At 33.6% G+C, this 22,936-nt stretch overlaps 2 protein-coding genes across 2 annotated transcripts; both read left to right on the top strand.

The window, feature by feature from the left end:
* Window positions 1-280: 280 nt before the first annotated feature.
* LOC132757150 (uncharacterized) lies at window positions 281-16,300 on the top strand (the record flags this gene model as incomplete). The annotated part of the gene is given in 8 exon segments (XM_060748344.1): window positions 281-308; window positions 2,566-2,691; window positions 2,942-2,954; window positions 7,691-7,775; window positions 8,572-8,644; window positions 9,476-9,535; window positions 11,344-11,529; window positions 14,426-16,300. Coding segments are annotated over 8 exon segments (786 nt in total), but the record flags the coding sequence as incomplete, so codon positions are not given.
* LOC132757149 (uncharacterized) lies at window positions 4,475-6,420 on the top strand. The gene is made up of 2 exons (XM_060748343.1): window positions 4,475-5,361; window positions 5,872-6,420. The coding sequence occupies exons 1-2, from the start codon at window positions 4,603-4,605 to the stop codon at window positions 6,196-6,198; spliced, it is 1,086 nt and encodes a 361-aa protein (XP_060604326.1). The 5' UTR covers window positions 4,475-4,602; the 3' UTR covers window positions 6,199-6,420.
* Window positions 16,301-22,936: the final 6,636 nt, after the last annotated feature.

The following is a 22,936-nucleotide window of genomic DNA, read 5'->3' as shown; positions in this document are numbered from 1 at the left end:
AGGAAAGCAATTTTCCGTTACACACAATTAAGGAGTAACGCTAGTGGAAGGAAAGAGATTGACTGCGTAGATTGATGGGAAGAACTCTGATAACGCAGTGTAGTGGAAGGAATTTTTTTGATAACGCAGTGCAGAAATTCTTATAACGCAGTGCAAGGGAAGGAACTCCAGAAAACGCAGTGTAAGGAAGTAACTTCCGTTAACGCAGTAACACAAGGGTGAAAACACAGACCTAACTTTAGTTCGATATGGAAAGTAAATGTTTGATGAGGACTTCTTAAAACTGCAGAAGCTCTTACGTGAAAGAGGTATTACAATTATTTGCTGATGAATTAACTAACAGATGCGTTTCTTTAAATATTCTTCTTGATTTAATAAATACTACAAGTAGTAAAAGTAATTAAACATTTTGAACACATGGTCGCCATTTTGGAGGTCATTCACAATATTTTTATATGCTTAACTTTTAGCATTAGGGATTATATCATATTTTAAATATTAGGATAAGATAAAAAATCTCTAATAATTCTATCATATCAACAGTTAATATTGATTTTAAGATATTTGTCAATTGTATTCAATAGAATATTGAACAAAAAATATGGCTGCCTCTTTTGGCAAATGTAAAAATCGCTGCGATTATCGGAAACTATCTATAGAATTTGATTTATAAGAACATGTTTCAGACAGTGTAAACCCATATTTTATAAGAAAATCCCGCCAATCTTTATGAGGCAGACGAATATTGAAGATTGTTGTACATGTATAATTATTCTATTGTTTTGAACTTCCGGCGTTTGACTCATTATCCAGTAAAATATATAAAACATCTCCAATTTTAAAGTTTACCCACCTTATTTTTTGTAATGGATTCGTTCTGCTTTAATTTTTGGAACTCTCCATTATCAATTTAGGGATATCAGAGTTATAAAGTTAGTCGGTCAACAGTATAAAACCTTGGTTCGTGCAAGTTTAAGGGTTAGAGTACAACATTTATTAGTATTTGTTCAGATTCATAATTATTCTTAGCCTGCTGTACAGGATATGCGTCACTTGAATTGTTCTAAAATTCTAAATCAGCTGATACAAATTCAAACAATGGCGTTGCGTCACCAACACTTTGCATGTCACATGGCGGCGTTGCAGCCTTGTCTCCCGTGCTTTATTTAATTCCCGTGCAGAACCTGATTTATGACCGTCCGGTCTTCCATAAGCAAGCTTGATGGTTGTCTCAAATAGAAAAAAATCTCGAACACACGGTGGTAAGGGACAAGATTTCAAGTCAGCAACCTTAGCCACTACACCAAAGTGACCTTAAATTACCATTTTAAACTTATTTCTAACATGGACTATTTTCATAGGGTCGTTTTATGAAAGTTTAAGTTTCAACAGCCTCTCTTTGTGTTTTCATCATCTTTTTTCACACAACTTCTACACTTTACAGTATCACGAAGAGTTGAGTAATGTCTGAAAATTAGGGCTGGGAATTATGTTCGAATATTCGAATATTCGAAACACTACCGAATATTCGAACATTGAAAAACGAATACGAATATTCGAAAAAAAAAGTGTTTTTATTGTAATTACTTTCAAATTTCAATTAAGATAGCAAATTAAACCATTGACCTTTACTTGCCAGTTGTTCACACATTTGTATGCCACGTGTCAACGATTATCGCCAAATAACTGTGAAAACTTTGGGTCTATAGTTGATCAAAAGGGCACCCGTTTCACAGTTTGCAATTTACCTGTTGAACAGAATATAATGTAATTTTCCGATTTTAATTATCTTATTTATTGTTTTCTGTGCAATAATCTGTCGATTAATCAGTCATTGTCTTAAATTTTGTGAAGACGAAAAAATGGACACGTATTAATCGGTGCTTTATGTAAGCATGGTCAGTGTCTATATTCGTCAAAATATATTTATTCCGTAGAAACTAAGACTCCGTGTGATATTTACTGCGTTATAGCTAAATGTATCTGAAGAATATTTTAAACCTTATCCAAAATTATAAATAAATAATATATTTAATTCAAGTTAAGTTTCAATGTAAATTATGTATTTTGGGGGCTAAGAAGCTACGGTGATTCATATTACTGTCAATCAAGTCACGCGAGTTACCTACCGTTAATAAGACCATGAAGACAAATGACCAGCAGTCGGATTAACTGTACAAAAGGCTGCAATCAAATTATAAATTTATTTCAAAAGTAAACATTTATGTCGATTTACAATATATAAAATAAAAAACTTTTACGTAGTTATATAGGTATGTTTAATCGTCGATAATTCCAAACATATTAAAATTGTACAGTATTCGACGCAATCAATTTCGGATACGTATACGTCAAAGAGAAATATTGGTACAAATGTTGTAAAAACGAATATTCGAATATATTCGAATATGGAAAACGAATATTCGAACATCAAATTCCTTATTCGTTCCCAGCCCTACTGAAAATGGAATGACGAGACTTTTATGGGATTTGGGAAAATCTGTCAAAATATGTTCTTATATATAATTGATTGTCCAAGAAATTATAAAACTTCTATTTTTTAAGATACCTGTACTAGTGATGGGTCGGCGCCACCAGAAGAACAAAGTCCGTCTGCTGTCGCAAATCTCGAACCACCGCCTGCGTATGATACAATAAACAGTGAAACGCATCAAGACGTTGCACCGCCATGTAAGTTTCCTTTACTTATTATTGAAGAGTTAAAAAAGGCAATATGTTTTATTGCTTAATATGTTAATGATGGACCTGGAACGTTAATACATACATTATGAGATTTCATCCTTACAACAATGTATTGTATATACTAGAATTGAACAGAATAGAATATTGTATAAATTTTTACTTGTACTTATTGTATATAGAATGTAGCAGTAGTTTAATTTGTTGTTGTGATTTTCACGCTTCATTTCGTTCATTTCAGACTTTTATAAACCGTAAGTACAGGTTTTTCTTTCACTATGCATACCTTGTAAAATACATGCATTTTGTAAATGTAGGTTTTTTTTTACCGGATAAAAGTCACTGACTTTTGACTTTGCATTCTTACTAGGGAAGTAACTATCCGGCTAGCATATTTTCAGCTGACTGGCAGTTCTACCCGTTCGCGCCTGAAATAATACATGGAAAGAAAGACACGCGAGACCTTTCTCAACCAGTGAAGTTGTTAAGTCGCCATATGAACTTCGTCGATGTGATTAAATACACAGCGAAACGAAATGTGTACTAGACTTAAAAGCTTAAAAAAAAATAAAATTTGAATTTCCTACGTATATCACCTGAGGTACTTAAAGGGAAACACAGGCAAAATTTTCATTCCTTATTTTTGAAGTTTTCATTCATTATTTTGTAAATGCCTTCAAAATAAATATATTAGACAGTCAAAGGAACGAAACTTTTCTCCATATAAAGAATAAAATGGTGGTTTCCTAACTTGACCCGCGTGGGTCAGGTTAGAGCGCTAGCATTTCACAATAGTTGTCAAAGTGAACTCTGGAAACGTTATTGAACATGTCAAATGAATGACTTAGGCTTGTTTCAATCATACAATATCCACAATATTTGTTATTGTAACTTCAAGGGTTTGTTCAAGTCACCTGACTTGTTTTAAAACTATTTGGTGATTCTATTGGCGTCTAAATTTGTTCAACATATATAGATATATGTACGCTTCAAACCCAAAATATTTAGAATTTAAACAGAAATACATGCTGTAACTTCAAGAAAAGTCATTTTAGCGTGATTTGAGAACTTAAGATCATTTTATTTTTTTTTGTCATTATTTTGCCTGAATATCCCTTTAAAATTATAATATTTGCGAATTTCAAAGATAATTAAGAAATATACTCAGATTAAATCAAATAATCCGATTTGAGTATAAAGCGTTGCAATGCTTTTCAATTTTGGATAATTTTGCACAATAAGAATATTTTTTTTCTAAAAAAACAAAACAACAACAAAAAAAAACCAACAAGAAAAATAAACCTGAGTGAGCGAACAATCTGTCATTTTGCACACAATTTATGGTCTAGATCTGCATCAAATGGAGCATTAATCTCGAAAGAATTTTCCAGTCCCATAATGCAAAAAAAAACCCTCAGAAAAGTCCCTTAAAAAAGGACTTTTCTGAGGTTTCTTGACATGATGGGACTGGAAATATTTTTTTTCCGAGATGTGTAGGTATAAACCTATAACATTTGTAAATATTTAGATCATTCTCTCACAACGTTTTTCTAGTATATTAATTTCTATTGTGCAATTTGACAGAAAAATGAAAAGCTTTTCTAAAATCGAGCTAACAATTTTTTCAATTAAATTCTGAATGTAATTTAATATTATTCTTTGCAGATTTTTCCATTTAAAGTGCTTCATTTTATCTGTGTAAAAACGAGTTTTATTATAAGCTTTTCATCTCAGTGGTTTAAGATAGTGATATTAATAAAACAAACGTTAACCAACTACGTTTCATGACGTAATTAATAACGTCACAGTAGGAAGAACGTCAAGACGTCACATAGTGACGGCAATCATAGAGCGGAGCTGGCCAAACATTGGCGGTTGGCAACAAGCTCCTCACAGCCTAAAATGGCTGGAAAAGATTATCAAGATCTAGTACTGGTTGATATAGAATACACAAAGATACATCCATTGGCAGAAAATGCAGACGACAATTTCAGAAAAGATATCACGGAAAGACATGAAACAGAGAAGGAAAGACTTGAACGTATAGCGGATATGTTTTTAGCTAGACCGCTTTACAGCAAAGAGAGTATTGACTATCAACGTAAAATGAAGAGAAAAGACGAAAGTGTAGAGCAACTTACAAGCAGTTGTTTGCAACCTAAATCTGAGAGTGTCAAACAAGATCTAGCAGTAATTGACTTCGAATACGCTGCAATACATTCAACTGACGAAAATCTTAAAAAGGATAATCCTAAAAGGCAAGAAACAGAGAAGGAAAGACTTGAACGTATAGCAAATGTGTTTTTAGCAAGACCGCTTTACAGCAAAGAGAGTATTGACTATCAGCGTAAAATAAAGAGAAAAGACGAAAGTGCAGATCTACCTACAAGGAACTGTTTTCAGTCTAAAGCTGGGAGTGATAAACAGGATCTAGTAGTAATTGACATCGAATACGCTGCAATACACCCAACTGACGAAAATCTTGAGAAGGATAATGTGAAAAGGCAAGAAACAGAACAAGAAAGGCTTCATAGAATAGCAGACATGTTTTTAGCCAGGCCAGCCAATGTCGGAGATAAATGTAAAGATGCCAATGTTAGAATAACGAAGAGTGACGATGAGGTGACCACTAAAAAGGCGATGAAGAAGAATAAGAAAAGGGTAAGTTTCAACAATATGTTTTCTGTCCGATCATATTAAAACTGATAAAACATGTCAATATAATTCTTATATTGCTTTGATTGTTTTAACTTTAAAGATTAAAAAAGACAATGTCGGATAATTTTTTATAAATGAACATTTTGGTAGCAATATTTATGTTGCAAGTTTCCCGTCGCCTAAACACATATACGCATTAAGTTTAGTCCACCTGGTTAATTGATTAATTGCAAGATTAAATTTGTAAGGTGACTTGCCGAAAATATTTTTGGATTCTTTCACCCGCAAACAAATGAACTATTTTGGAATTTTAAATTCCAACATATTTCATTTGTTTGCGGGTGAAAGAATCCAAACATATCAGAAATAAACTATAATGCATTTATTTGACATAAAATCAAAATACATATACAATGTTTCTTAATTTTAATATTTATTTTAATGGAAATTTCTATTCTTTTTAATTGTACAACAAATCTAAAATTTGCCATTTATGTTTTCTTTTGGCAATAGACTGTGCAGAAACAGAACGCAACCCAGGCAATCAAGGTACAGCAGCCGATGGAAGCAATTATTGAGTGTAAAACTGCAGACGACACGAAGAAACGCGAACAACATCCGGGCTGCTTCGGGTTCATCAGAGCTTGGGTGGAGAAACGATCATTGAAGAGAAAAGAGAAAAAGCTGAAGAAGAAAGGCAAAATGGATGAAAATTTTAGCGACATTATAACAAAGATTCAGAAGTCCCCCAAATTTTATGAAGCAGACGACACGGCCAATACTGGACTTGTTAGTGACGCCTTGGAGAATGGCCGCGTCGAAAGAATAGCTTTCAATTAAAATTGTTTCTGACCGACTTAAACTCACAGCAGTAGATTAATACTATGTTTTGTTGTTGTTGAAGACTTGATACAAAAATGTAAAATAAACTTGAGATAAAAATATGTAAAGTCGTTAGTGACAGTAAAAAATATCAATGCTAGAAATGTTGGAAATTCTCGAATTCGTTTCACATGATCACACATGTATATTGCTTGTCATGTGATACAGAATAATTATACATGTACAAACTTTCAAATTAGTAATAGTGGTTTCACCAGTTCTGGCTTTAAAACAGACACAATTCCTTGAAATCCGCTTTCTTCCGCTTTTCATAGCAAACACTTTTACAAATAAAAATTGTTTTATTTCCATCACTCTTTTGTTCTTTATTCATTTACATTTTTTGATCGATTGTAAGGGGGCGGAGGAGGGGATGGGGTGGTGTATGTCATATCGGCAGGCACGGTAAAGGCCACTTACAGTTTGTTTGCTAACTTGCAAATAGAAGACGATAGATGAAATGTATAAGTATTGTTTGGAAACGGTGTGAGCTATAGTTCTATCCCCTAACGTTATGGAAAAATAAATGTCAATCCAAATTGTAGTGCCTTCGGAACTTTGATTATATCTACATATCTGACTTCTGCGATGAATGGATGATGGTGGTGTATGTCACATCGACAAGGTCAAGGTCATGTGGCGACTGTCAAGCTTTTTTAAAAACTGGTTCCCCTCTTTGTATTATTTCAAGAATCACCGATCTTCCTAGCTTGCTAGAAAGGTAATATGAAAAAAATCTTATTACACCCATACTAACAGCGGTGAGGAGGAAGTGAGTTTGAGTCAAATACCTTAACTCGTTGGCCATGAAGAGCCATTTCATGTACGTCGGTCAAAAGCACCAGAGGTTCATTGTCACTAAATCGTTCATAATGTTACATTCTAAAAAGGCTGGTTAGTTGGGACCTGAGGTCACCACCTTTGATATCGTACACAGTCACGCTCACTGCAATGACGTTTTCAAAACTTCTTTACATTTCATATTGTATTGATTTACTTTTAAAATTGTATATATTTCATCCGAGCATTTCCGATTAATTGACGCGCGTAAGAAAGTGTGCTCAGTAATTTTGAAATCTTGCATTTTTTTTGTTGATAAAAAGCGATAGATGAAATGTACAAGCATTGTCCGAAAACGGCGTGAACTATTGTTAAATCCCCTAACGTTACGGAAAAATAAATGCCAGTCGAAACTTCCACAGAAACAATGTAAGGCCAAATGCTTGACACTGGTCATGTGGAAGTATGTAAACAAGATGTTCAAATTACCACAATGGGTATTAATTAGCCAAAGGCTATCAGCGTATCGTTTTTTTACTGTGACAGGCCGGGCTCATGCCGCATGTTACTTGTTTTGCTTCAAATTTCGGACATTCTGTTGTAGAAGTACATGTATATAATAATCCTACTATCCTTCTTACAACGGTTGTATATTGTTTGTGGATTATAGGGAGGATCAAACAAATATTGATGTTCTGCCACCGGAACCAAACCCTGGGGCAGCAGACGTACTTGTGCCACCATCAGAAAAACCAGTAAGCAGTTTGATGTATATGAGCTGCGCCATAACATAACTTACAAAATGTGTTTGCGACCAGCATGGATCCAGACCAGCCTGCGCATCCGCGCAGTCTGATCAGGACCCAATGTTGTTCGCTATCAGTTTCTCTACTTGTTATAGGGTTGGCAAATCCTGATAAGACTGCGCAGATGCAAAAGCTGATCTGGATCCATGCTGATCGCAAACGCATTATGTTGGTTTTGTCATAACGCGGCTAATACATATTTTTTGATATCATGTCAGTAGTATTTTAAAGGCCCATTATTCCTCAGAAATGCATTTATTTTTCATTTAATTTATTTTTGGCGTACTTTTATAGTTTCAATAACGTTATTCGTTGGCCAATTACATGAACCATCTTTTTCGTCTGTTGCTTTAGCAATAAGTACAGTAACAGTGATTTAGTATTTTGTATGGAAGTCAATATACTACTTTGTTTACGTTTTGTTACATTTATAACAAGTTTATCGATATTTCTATTAGGTTACAAGCATTTAACCGGCTCTAAAACCAATATTTAAACGTAATAAATTCATGTTTGTCCTTTCTAAAGAAGTTAAAATGTATTCGTTTTTGATGGATAATGTGCCTTTAATGTTAAAGTTCCCATTTATTTTATTTACATCAAGGATTTTATTGTGTTTCGAATACATCCCTATTTTTTCTGCGAATTCTTAAAACATTTACATAATAGCTTATAATTTAATTCTTCGCCGCTTGTTTGCGCATGCGTACTTACTAATTTATTGACGTATTAATTAAAAACAAAGGTTGAAACAGCAGTTGACGAGAAAAAAACAGAAACAGATGAAGACCTTGATGCAATGTCGTGCTTTTTAGTATGTAAGTAATTTTGTATTTTATGTCTGTAAAAGCGAAGATAAGATTATTTGTTTGATTCCATATTTTAAGAAGTGGATATACTCTGTTCATAGTGTTTGCACTATTTAGGGAAACTAGCACTTATTAAGAATTAGATTTCTTTTTTAACACAACCTGCTTTACAGTATATTTCCACTCTTAAAGTATTTACACTCATTATGCCGCAAGAAATATTTAAATTTTTATTTCTCAAAAGATATTTGTTTTAGTGTTCTGTTGTAGTGTCTAAAAGGTTACTCATTGGCAAATAACCTGGACCATCTTTTGCTTCTGTTGTCTTTTTATAATCAGTACAGTAATTTGTGTGGAAGCCAAAATACTACTTTGATTACATTATGCTACTGTTATGAAGACAACTTTTACATTCAGAGCTAATTTTTCAGATGATAATCATATAACATGGTCTTAAACCTTTATCTATTCGTTACATAACTCACATTTTACTTTTCTGAAGAATGAAATATTTATTCGTTTCTTGGGCATAAAAGCCGCATAATGTGCCTTTAATTAACTGTTCAAAATTTCGATTATAATCCGAATGATGTCTTTTTTGGTTCAATGTTGAAGCCTTTATGTCAGTGCTACTACCTCCCGAGTACGGCCTTCTTTTAAGAAATAACCTCTATACAACAATTGTGTTGCTTTAATTTCAAAAGTAAGACTTCACAATAAATGTTACCTCTGTAGAGCAACACCATTCAGCAACCACTGAGCTATTTGTGTCCCCCAAATGTATTGCCCTGCAGAGGATGTACTATACCGTATTTTATTGTAGATTTCTTTGTTTTACAGCATCATTTTGCCTGATTGGGGTAGCAATTGCCGGACTAAGCATAGCTAAAATTGCCATGGGTATAAATCTCATCTTATAACAGTAAACTAAGATATAAGCTATATGAAAAACAACTTAATATTCAACATTATTTTTTATCAAGTTCAATCGATAATTTAAAAACTGCTGATTTTTTAAATAATTTAATCAGTATCTAATTATAGTTTTGTTATATAATTTTTTGAACTATTGTAAATCTATATTAAATTATTTTTTTGGATGGAGTTTACGTCGCACGAACACTGTGATGATCAATGGCGACATTTCAGCATTACTGATGGAGGAATACCTCAGGAGCCCTTTTGTGCATTATTTCAGTGGCAAACGTTCACCTAAGTAGAACCACTGATGGTCGGAATGCTAGTTGCACTAAAATATCTGAAGTCCCTAGCGGGATTCGAACCCAGATTGGAGAGAGGTAAGTGCTTTGAAGCCAACGGCCTTAACCACTTGACCACGGACGTCCCTTTAAAGTAAATTATTACATAATCTTTTAATTATTTTACAATTTGTTCTGGAAGTAGGATTAATAATTAAAATGTTCAAGGCCTTCGGGGCGTATTGTGGTATGGCGTTGTCTGTCCGTCAAAATGTGCGTAGACAATTATTTTGTGCAGCATTACTTCTGAAAGATTTATATTTTGGCATGCAAGGACGTTAAATATTAACTCCGGCCAAGATCGATTTTGGCTGCAATCAACTCATTATTGATAGACTAATGTCCATTTTGTGAAAGTATTGGTTATCCTTCAAGAATAACATTTGTTTATATTTGGCATATAAGTATGTACAATCACAACACAAGTAAAGTTCGATTTTCGTTGCAATCAACTCATTATTAATAGAGTAATGCCAATTTGAAAGAAACTTTAAGTAAAATTATTGGTTTCCGCAGAACAACTTTTGAAGGATTTCAGTGATTGTGCTTATATTTGGCATATAAATCGCAACACAAGTCAATGCAATCAAATTAATATTAATAGAGTAATTCCCCTTTATAAGCAATTTTTAAGTGGTTTCCGCAGTAAAGCTTTGGTAGGATTGTGATTGTGTTATATCACAACACAAGTTATATTCGATTTTCATTGTAATCAACTCATTTTTGGAAGAGTTATGTCTCTTTTTTGAGTAAATTATGAAATTATTGCTTTGGATTTCATTTCACTGTATTTATATTTGGCATGCAAGTATAACACTGATCAAATTAAAAAAAAATCTGCAATCAACCAATTGCAACGTTGATTTAATTGATTTTTTATTCAAAATTAAATCAAGGCAAACTATTCAATTATATTATATGTTAACTTGTTACCTAGGAAACATTATAATGTACATTTTTCTTTTGCATTTGATGGAAAAGTCATAACATGAGCCATTTGCAACAATAAATTTGCTTTCGTTCTGTAAGGCACATTTTTGGCCACAACCTTCTTGTACGTTAGTCATCGGGCATATGTTGCTTCTACGTGTGTTCCGTTAGGGCCAGTGCGTTTTCTTTGAGAACGAGATGCGCCAAACATGACATTACGATGGTGACAGTTCAACAATACGTTGATGACAGTACGACAGTACGATGGTAACGATACGACGGTACGATGGAGAAACACGGCAGTACGATTGTGACAGTAATGTCGTATTGTCACTAAAGTACTGTCGCCTTCTTGTTGACAGACTGTCACAATCGTACTGTCGTATTGTAACCATCGTACTGTCATGTTTTGCACTTTTTGTTCCTAGAGAAAACGCGCTGGCACTAACGGAACACCGTTTGCTACGCTTCGGCGAATCTCTTGTTATTTTATAGATTTCATTTTATCTATTCAATCAGGATCGTCATATCTACACGACTGTGATATCCGATTTATGATCCCAATTTACCTCATTGTGAGCGGGCTTGCACCGCTATATTTCACAAAACTTATCTGCGGAGGTGATGATAGTAGTGACTGCTCTCTATGGCAGATATGCTGGTCAATCGCTGGATTCTTATTTTGTCTTGCCTGGCTTATATGCGGTATGAATTATTTTATTTCTGATCATTTGTTTTGTGACCATGCCACGCGAAAGTCTTGCTTGGGTTAGGGCTTTGGGCCTTATATTGTGTAAAACCCCAGTCACACTAGAGCTTACGATTACTTGCGACTACCGGCGACGTGTAATTAAAACCGACGATCATCGGCGATTGTCTGCGACCAAGCCCTCTTTGAACAGATAAATTTACTTCATCATCATCATTAACAATCGCACAACGGGTCATCAGGAAACGTGCGATGGTCTCAAGATTGCCTGGGATTACTTACGACTACCCGTGACCTGTTATGCGATCACCTACAACTTGTCGTACGACCATCACATGATTACTAAAGAGTACTCAAGATTATCAGTGACTAGTGGCAATTTATAGACTGTCGTACGATTGTCGCACTTTCGAGCGACGATCGTGCGACACCCTTAGACCTTATAAGATCACTAAAGCCCCAGTCACATTAGAGCTTACGACCAGTGAAGACCAGTTCACGATCACCAGTGACCTCTGGTCGCGGACAATCTTTAAAACGCCTTACGACGGTCATCGATGATCTTTGACAGTCGCAGGTTATCTTATTTAGGTCCCACGACCAATTTCAGTCGTAGAGAGGTTTTTGAGCTTGCACAAAAACCTCCTTGCGATCAAACAGGTCGCTAGTGATCTTATAAGGTCTTAAGGCTGTCGCACGATGGTCTTTCGGAAGTGCGACAAACTTACGACAGTCTTTACAAATTGCCACTAGTCACTGATAATCTTAAGTAGTCTTAAGTAATCGTGTGATGGTCGTACGGCAAGTTGTAGGTGATCGCATGTTATGTCACGGGTAGTCGTAGGTAATCCCAGGCAATCTTGAGACCATCGTACGTTTACTTATGACCTGTCGTGCGATTGTCAATGATGACTTGTCTTACGATACTCGCAAAAGTAAATTTATCTGTGCAAAAATGGTTTCGGTCGCAGACAATCGCTGATGATCGTCAGTTTTACAAGTCGCCGGTGGTCGCAAGTAATCGTAAGCTCTAGTGTGACTGGGGTTTTAGCAACCTGTTTGATCGCAGAGAGGTTTTTTTTTTGTGCAAGCTCCAAAAACCTCTCTACGACTGAAAATGGTCGTGGGACCTAAATAAGATAACCTGCGACTATCGAAGATCACCGATGACCGTCTTAATATGTTTTCAAGTGGTCACTGGTGATCGTCAACTGGTCTTTTGTGGTCGTAAGCTGTAATGTGACTAGGGCTTAAGGAAGACCCTCCAAACTAGTACAAAATCGAATCGGCAAAGAAATCAGACAAATGTTGTTTAAACTGCTGGCTCGAGAAAATTGTGTTTTTTAACGAAAATTTAGTTGTTGGTTTGTTTTTAGCTTTTTTTTTGCAACAAATTGTTCTTTTTGTGAGTGTGTGAATGATAAATGCGCCAAAGAGTGTGAATGAGAAATTGTTTAACTATTATTATTATAGATAATAATAATTAAATTATAATATAAGACAGATTAAATAACCATAATAGATTCGGTATTGGAATAGCTTAACTTTTATTATTGGTATCGCCGTATGGTATGAACATTATAAACTCGGTATTAAAATAGGTTCAGTATGGGAAATTAGGTTCGGTATGGGAAAATAGGTTCGGTATGGGAAATTAGGTTCGGTATGGGAAAATAGGTTCGGTATGGGAAATCAGGTTCGGTATGGAAAATTAGGTTCGGTATGGGAAAATAGGTTCGGTATGGGAAAATAGGCTCGGTATGGGAAAATAGGTTCGGTATGGGAAATTAGGTTCGGTATGGGAAAATAGGTTCGGTATGGGAAAATAGGCTCGGTATGGGAAAATAGGTTCGGTATGGGAAATAAGGTTCGATATGGGAAGATAGGTTCGGTTTGGGAAATTAGGTTCGGTATAGGAAATTAGGTTCGGTATGGGAAATTAGGTTCGATATGGGAAAATAGGTTCGGTACTGGAAAATAGGTGCGGAATAGGTGCGGTATCGGAATATTTTAACTATTTCTATAGGCATGGCGTGGAAACAGTTAAACAATTACTATTATTATATTGTTCATCTATTCTATGTTCATCGTTATCGTTATTATCCTTTTACCCATCAGTTTAATTGTTAGACTATTATACGATTCAATATGAGTCTACCTTACTAAAATTGTATTGTTTCACTATAATTATTATAGTTTTGATATGGGCTTACCTTACGTAAATTGTATTTTTCAAAAATCCTGTAACTCAATTTTTTGATGGTTTTATAACATAAATATAATGCTCAAATGAAGATTTATCAATATCGTAAGTTCCAAAAAGCAATATTTGTAAAGATGTTTCCGAATTTACACTTCATGTTAATAAAGGGAGATAATAAGAAATTTATTTTCTTTAAAGTCTTAGTCAAATTTTTCAATGAGAAATGAATGCACATACGTCGATGAGTACATATATGTGGAAAAATATTTGCAGTACATATTTTACATACTCTTCTATGTTTGAAAATTGTTTAGAATTTCACTTAAGTGTGGTTACAACCTTAATTACAACATACAGGATCTTTAACTATTATTATAGGTTCGGTATGGGTCTACCTTACTAATATTGTATTGTTGAACAATTATTATAGGTTCGGTATAGGTCTACCTTACTAATATTGTATTGTTGAACTATTATTATAGGTTCGGTATAGGTCTACCTTACTCAAATTGTATTGTCTAACTATTATTATAGGTTCGGTAAGGGTCTACCTTACTTATATTGTATTGTTTAACTATTATTATAGGTTCGGTATGGGTCTACCTTACTTTAATTGTATTGTTTAACTATTCTTATAGGTTCGATATGGGTCTACCCGATTTAAATTGTTTTACCTAAATATTTTATAGGTTCGGTATGGGTGTACCCTACTTATAGCACTGTGAAGGCAGAAGACTTCAGACCGTGTACCGCAACAATAACAGAAAATTGTTCTTATGGAACTTGTGACACAGTTATTATCAAATTTGCATTTGCCATGGTCACGCTTGATTGGATTTTTCTGGTGCTAATGATAGTACTTTTTATTTGGGCAATGTTTTCAGATAAAAGTGATAAAAATTGAAAACATTCGAATTTTGGCTTTCTTATGAAAGCAATGTATGAAGACAAAAGGAAACGCTTTGGTGAAATATGAGTTTAAAGGCATATACATGTATATTACAGTTACATAAATACATAATTTATAAGAATAATGGAAAATGTGTAATACAAGGTTTTTTTTACAGATATTAATTTTTAGTTATCTGCCCTTGAATTTGAAAATTTCCTTAATATCTGAAGGACAGGTAATTCACAGTTACTCGTAAGATGATCAAAAATTTGTTTTTCATATACATTTTACATGTAGCTGACTTTTTTTCGTGTCACTGAAAAATTTAAAGCACTGCTTTAGGGTATTTTTTTAATGTTCTTCTTTTCAAGTGAATGGCCTATAATGAAATGTCATCAATATACCTTTTTACAATACGATTCTTCCATAGCAACCAATGTTGCATTTCGCGCATGCGCATTCTGCGTAGGGCAAAAGCGCAATAAAATTGACAACAATGTATGATACTTTAAGGCTTCAATAGTCGTTAATAGCTTTTAGTAACGGACATAATAACAAACCACGTAAAATTATTCATAAATGTTATTGACAAGTATGTGATATATAAGCCAACACAACATAATTATATCTATATAGCAATTAATGAAATGTTTTAGAACAAAATATTAATATTCATCGTAAAAAAATTTCATAGGATCTAAGACCTTTGTCAACCTTTTTTCCCCCGAATAATTGTTTCACAAGAATATCCAAATTATACAATTCTATTGTTTTTATTTGTATTTGAAATAATTTTGGAAAATATTCCCATTGTAGACCAATCCACTTTAAACCTAAGCCAATTTTCTTTACAAAATGGTATATTTTTAATGAATTTTCAGTCATTTGACATTGAAAAAAAATGTAACAAAAACGTTTAATGAAACGAAATTTTTTATTGTGACAATGGATAAAGTAAAAAAAGTAACCAGAAGAAAAAGTAAGGTATGCAAAACCTTTATGTAAGTTAACTTCCTTTGACATCACTGAAATTTGCAACTTCAAGGGCAGATAATTATGTTGTACATTTTTCATTCTGCCTTAATGCCTTTATCAAGTATAGCCTTAAAGTTCCTAGTACCATTGTCATATTGTTGTTTTTGGCTTGTAAGACAGACTGAGTCAGGACCGCGGCAACAGCATCGACATAGGCGGTATATCGATATAGGAGGTATATCCATATAAACGATTTCTTTTTAAGAGGAGTTTACTGTAGATGGATTATCTTGCATTATTGAAATGTTATACAGGTAATTTTACTCACGTGACTTGAGGTGTACGGACAGAGAAAGTGAGCATTGTTGGTATATCAGTTGAGTAAATGCCTCTACAGAATTAAGCATATCATAATTATGTTACGATACAAGAGTATGAAATTGATACATAAAATATGCCTTAGATTTTTTACCTTTTGCTTAAATAAATTATTTGAAAATTCTCAATTTGCTGTTGTACAATTTTTTTTCGTATATTTTCTTATTTTGTATGATGTAACTTTTGTATGATGTACATGATGATGTATAATGTGGAGGCTATGAAGTAAAACAAACGTCCTATCATTTATCTCTACATATTTGTCAGTGATAATATCTGAATGTTTTGCTATACAGTTTTTGCTATAAATAAAGTTAATGTTTTGTATAGGAAACTGTATTTTGTATCTTATTGTATCTTAAATTAGCTCCCTTGATGTCATACGTCCATTAAGTTCCAAATAGTATGTGTCGTCTGCAATTCCAAAAATGTTTACAATATAGATCTCTTGAGATATAGTGCATACGTCATGTGATGTACGATTTCGAAATACTTATTAAAAAGTAATTTTACATCATATTCCGAGACAAGTTTCTAATAGGATCCTACACGTCTCATTACCTGCATATTGACCTGTTAATTGCTTTAATATAGAGATCTGAGACAATTTAAGTACATGTGTTTGTCATTTATGACACAATAGTGGTTCTAAAAAAAATCACGTTCACTAAATCACTACATCAGGAAAATTCTACAAAAGTAGTAAAGGGATTACACCGCCTTCTGATAAAGTTAAGCTTTTTTTACAGAAAAATTATCAAGTAACAACAAAAGTAAACGATTACCTGTATCAAGTGATGATCTTTACGATATTCCCAAATGTCACGTGGGTTGGCCACCAGGATTAAGGTGTTAAAATTTAATTGCAAAACTGTTAGCCATTGAAGAGATAATGTATATAGGACTTTCCAAAACAGTTATAAATCAGAGCGGGCGCTGTGGTGCAGTGGTAACACTGACTGTCTACGAATCAAGGGGTCGCAAGTTCGATCCCCCGCTACTCCACATACTAAATGACTAGCGACTGAACGGATAAGAACATACAGATAATACATACAGCAGGTAATGTTAAACGGAAACACACAGAAATACACATACATGAACAGACTTAACAAAAATAGACAGACATGGACATACTTAATAGAAACACAGAAGTACATATACATGGGCATACTTAGCATATGTGAACTGACATAACATACATACACAGAAATACACATACTTGGACATATGTAACGGAAATACACATACATGGACAGACATACACATACAGACTGACTAAACGGAAATACATAAGCAAGCACATACAGGGACGGACTTAACGGAAATACACAGACACATACGGGTACATGCATAACGGAAATACACAGACACAGTAGAATCCCTACTTAAGACCACCCCGGAATTAAGACCACCCCGCTATTGAGACCATTTTTTAAAAGTACGGATTTTTCTGTTCTTTATGTCAATGGTTACATGATCCAGAATTAAGACCACTTCGCTTATCCACTTTTAAGACCACCAGATTCAGTCCCAATTCTTTGTTTTGTTCTTTATTTTACCCCACTATTGAGACCACTGATTTAAAGTTAACACCTACCTAGATCTTAAATTTGCGGTTATTATCATGTTAAATGCTCTAAGGCATGACACCTAATTTCACAAGGTGTCAAAAACACCGTTTATCATTGGGGTATTGTATGAAATAAGGTGAGAAAGTAAATTTTAGAGTGGTTTAATCTTGCTTTAAGTACATTGAATATGGGAAGAACTAATTTTTTACTTGATGGGTGAATTATGTACATCATATTATAATTAATATTGAAATTGATATTGAAATCAGACAAAATAGAATTTGATATTAAATTACTTTCTTCCAATCAGATATTAATTTATAACATAATCAGATATTAATTTATAACATAGTTTTATGTTGTATTTGCAGGTATATATATTGTTTGTTCATACAAAATGACAAAAATAGACCATGGTTAAAAAGTGTGTAAGCATTGATAAGAATATTCACAATTAAGACCACCCCGCAATTAAGACCACTTTTGTCCAGTCCCGATGGTGGTCTTAATTGAGGGTTTTTACTGTACATAGACGGACTATATTATAATACAGGCTTAACGGATATAAACATACAGATGCAGACTTAACAGAAACACACAGACATACACAAACATAAACATACTAAACAAAAATACATAAACATACACATACATGTATGTATAAATTTTAACACCTTACTGGTGGCCAAAAATACATAAACATACACATACATGGACAGACAAACACATACATACAGACAGACTTAACGGAAATACATGGACAGACATATACAGACACACTTAACGAAAATACACAGACATACGCATACATAGGCAGACATACACATACAGACAGACTTAACGGGAAAAGACAAACATACACATACAGGGACAGACTTAACGGAAATACACAGACATACACATACATGGACAGACTTAATGGGAAAATAAACATACATGCACATACTAATCGATCATACACATAAATACACATACACGAACAAACTAAACGGAACCACACATACTTAACGGAAATACTCAGACTCAGAAAAACACATACATTGACATACTTAAAGGAAGCACAAGGAATACACATATAAGGACGGTCTTAACAGAACTGACCATAATAAGCCATTGAAAGACATTTGCACATCCGTAATAGACCAAACGGATTCTGTACATATATGATTTAAATAATACACAATACATGTATATAGACTACCAGTAGTTGTAAGAAAGAACTGAAACGTTATCGTGTTCGACTTATACAATCTGAATCAGAGACTATACAAACAGTTTCAAAGACAACAACTGCACCGTAGGGAACGTGTTACAGTATCGCGTTTTTGGGTTACAGTATAGAATTTCCAAGATGGAGGATTATTTATGGGAAGAGCGGTAGGTGATTTTTACTCAGGTCCATACTACTAGTAGTTTAGTTTCTAAAATATGTTTTTGTGCTTTAATTGCTTGTAAGGAACAGAATCCGGTATCTAGTCATATATTTCTTCAGACCCTGCACCGCAGATTTATCTCTATATTGTCTCATAAATGTGCAGATTTGACAGTCTAAAAATTTGAATCGAGAGACCAACGCATTTTTCTCCCATTCCGACATTATTAAAGCATGCCTAGATAAAGTAAATCTACAAAACGTTAGTCCTTTGTGTTTAGAAACGTTTATAAAAGTAAATGACCAGTAGAACCTATTTTCCTGTTGGTAAAATGCGTTTGAAAAAATAAACAATGTTACAGTATAGAGCGAGGTTAATTTTGAAGGGTTACAGCATAGACCTAGCGACTTTGATCCAGTTATGTTACAGTTTATACCCAGAGTTCGGTTACAGTTTAGATACTTGCAAAATTTCAAGCAAAGTTCGTGTATCCATTATTTTAATGAAATAACTCATACCTTTCTATTTAATACATTCTTGAAAGGTTGTATTACTTTTTTTCAGCAGAAAAGTTATAGTTTGCTATTTTTCTTACTTTAAGTTTCAGATTGAGAGTTTTTGCAGAATAAGTAATGTCCTAAGTAAGGACTGTTTTCACGACAACAACAGTAACTTTTATCGAATTGTATTGAGAGAAGAAAGATTATTGCTTGATTTCATTACACATTATAATAATGCCTATTAGTAATTAAATAGAGAAAAAGGAATCCTTAACAGAAGTCCAACATGGAAAACATGAAAATGTTGCATACTCAGTTTGATGGACGGTAGTGGTAACTGCTAGCTACCGTCCACGCCTCCTAGCACCGGCTTCAGCAGAATTCACATTAAACATGAACTAGTACACTTTAGATTTTTTAACATCTGTGGATGTGTTCATATGGCGGTTATCATGGAACCTTCAATGTGACACGTTATTGCCATTCTATGAAAAGCGGCATATTACCACCAGGTTAAAAATTGCGTGTGCCCTAAACAAGAATACAATGAGTGAAACTAAATAAAATGAAATTTTGAGAGGGGATCGAAGGTTATGAAGCCTGCATACCATAGATAAGCTGTCAAAAGACACAATTAACAAGTAGGCAATACCCTAAGAATGATTAAACAGTATTTGAGTGAGCAATAATGCTATCTTAAATTTTATTTTAAGTTGGAATTTCCATCTACCATAATGTATTTTGTAAGTATTTAAAAGGGTTTGTTACGTTTGGCTTTCTTGGATTTTAAGTTTCAACGACACTGAGGTCATGTGAAAACATTCCTGCTTTAGTGTAAAGAAATACCCCAGATACCCTTTGTGAAACATTCAGACACAAGCGGGCACCTGACTAGAACCACCGACCTTCCGTAAATTAGCTTGATAGATTCCTCACATACAAAGAATCCAAAGTCATGATTGGATTTCAACTAAAGCAGTAAATGAAAGATGATTTGATATGGACGGCCTTATCCCGACTCTGCCACTATACTATTATGTACCTCCATCAGGCTCACTGGAGAAGATATTGTAATTGTCTGACCTTAGTTTATACTCTATAACTTTTAATATTATTTTCTTTTTCAGAAACATGAAAACTGCTATACAGGATATCTGAAATAAAAAACACGACTTTTAATTTAAAAATGACAAAATAATCGTAACTTCAACAAAGAAGCATTCGAAATGACGCCATGATCATGATTTGATTTGAATGCTTTTGGTTCGAGATGAGAAGGGTCTTTAAACATTGCCTTTTTTCAAAATCTATGTTTTGGGTTTTCGTATCCCCGATTACAACCAAAACCATTTGAACAACTTAGGTAGAAAGTCATGTAAATTTCATCACATTTAGTCAAGTTGCTACTGAGCGGATGAAATTGCATATACATGTGTACGACAGACGGACTAATAGCCATCGGGCCAATAAGCTCACAGAGATTTAAAAGTCTATGTAACATTCATACATTTTACCTAGTATATATAGAAAATATCGAAGTCTAAACTGTAACTGAAATATGGGTATAAACTGTAACAAAATCGGATAAAAATCGCTAGGTCTATGCTGTAACCCTGCACAAATCACCTCGCTCTATACTGTAACATTGTTTATTTTTTCAAACGCATTTAACGAACAGGAAAATAGGTTCAACTGGTCATTTACTTTTATAAACGTTTCCTAACATAAAGGACTAACGTTTTGCAGATTTACTTTTTCTAGGCATGCATAAATAATGTCGAAATTGGAGAAAAATGCGTTGGTCATTCGATTCAAAATTTCAAACCGTCAAATCTTCATATTTATGAGACAATATAGCGATAAATCTGCGGTGCAGAGTCTGAAGAAATATATGACTAGATACCGGATTCTGTTCCTTACAAGCAAAGCACAAAAACATCTTTTAGAAACTAAACTACTTGTAGTATGGACCGGAATAAAAATCACCTACCTGTCCTCCAACAAATAATCCTCCATCTTTAAAATTCTATACTGTAACCGGAAAACGCGATACTGTAACACGTTCCCTACGGTGAACTGTTAGGAAATAGAAACTGTATTAACAAAACATACAATCTTCAACTTGAAATAATTATTCTGTCTCATACACATACCAATCTACAACTCATACAGCTCAAATATATAAAACTAACGAATAACAACTTATTAAATTAGAATTGACAGTGTGTTAAAAACAGAACTTTGTCTGGCATATCTCAAAATGTTTAATATACAACTTTATATATGGATATAAAACACACATTTATACAAAACTTAATTTTGATTCAAAACATTAAATTAATAAATATTGTAGAAAATATGAAGTAATATTCAATAAATTATATTAAATTCAGATAATATTTTATACTAAATGAGACTGGTTTATTTACGTTATTAAGTTTGCATATATACCATAATTTGTCATGTTTTGTACCAAGTATTGTTTTAGTACTGAGCAAACCGGACTTTGATCGTACATACATCATGGATCCTGTTTAATTGTAGTTCATTAGATGTATTTAGAACGGAAGTGAATTGGAGGTGGTCGCAATCTTCCGCAAATTAGAGGGTATGAGAACTGAAATTTACTGGTGTAACAGAAGGTGTAATTGGTCAAAATTTCACTTAAAAACAACGTAAATAAATATCCGAACCTTGATGAGTTCTATACTTTATTGATTATGCACCTTCATTTAAAGACTTCGCATTTTCATTTTCACAGTGTTTTATTTGTTCGAACATTCGATAGCGTATTTGACCTTTGTAAAACGCAGCATACGGACAAAAGTTCATGGAGCGTATTATACAGGTAAAGTATAATACAGCTCGCGTTATAATAAATTGATAAGCATGTTCTATGTAAACGGCAAATTACTACTGATGCTACTATTTAGTGAATAAAGTCTTATATCATTATACATTTTATTCTTTTTTGTTTTTAATTTGTAAATATCATCTTTTCAATTATACCCAATATACAATGTTTCCGATTAAGAATGTATATATAATTACATACGATGAAATTTCTGTATGAACAATTAATACTTGTTAACATATGAAATTAAATTTTGATTTTCTTAATTAATTCAATTATGCAAATTGACGAAATTGCGCATGAAATTTTGACGCACATTGAAATAATTCTCCTTTTAAACTGTAAGAAAAACAACAGTGCGGGTTACATGGTTGATATTTCTCGAGAAACGGATAACCTTAGTCCAAATATTTAGACGTAACCGCGGATTTGAAGCTATTCTTTACACGGGTCAAATCCGCTTTAACGTCTAAAGATATCTATTTAAAAGTCCATAGCAAAATCATGCACAATCATTCAGACTTCCCATGTAAAATGTTACAAATAATCATAATCCTATCACAAATGTGTATTTTCCTTTTCAAAATTTTAAACAATTTTAAACAAATCCCGTGCAATGCGGTGATTACTGGAACCATGTTTTTTAGACGCGCA

The sequence above is a fragment of the Ruditapes philippinarum genome, unplaced genomic scaffold (assembly GCF_026571515.1).
Source record: "Ruditapes philippinarum isolate M1 unplaced genomic scaffold, ASM2657151v2 ctg2744_1_1_1_1, whole genome shotgun sequence".
Lineage (NCBI taxonomy): Eukaryota > Metazoa > Mollusca > Bivalvia > Venerida > Veneridae > Ruditapes > Ruditapes philippinarum.
The sequence above is the reverse complement of the archived record's forward strand: the minus strand, read 5'-3'. Positions and strand labels throughout refer to the sequence as shown.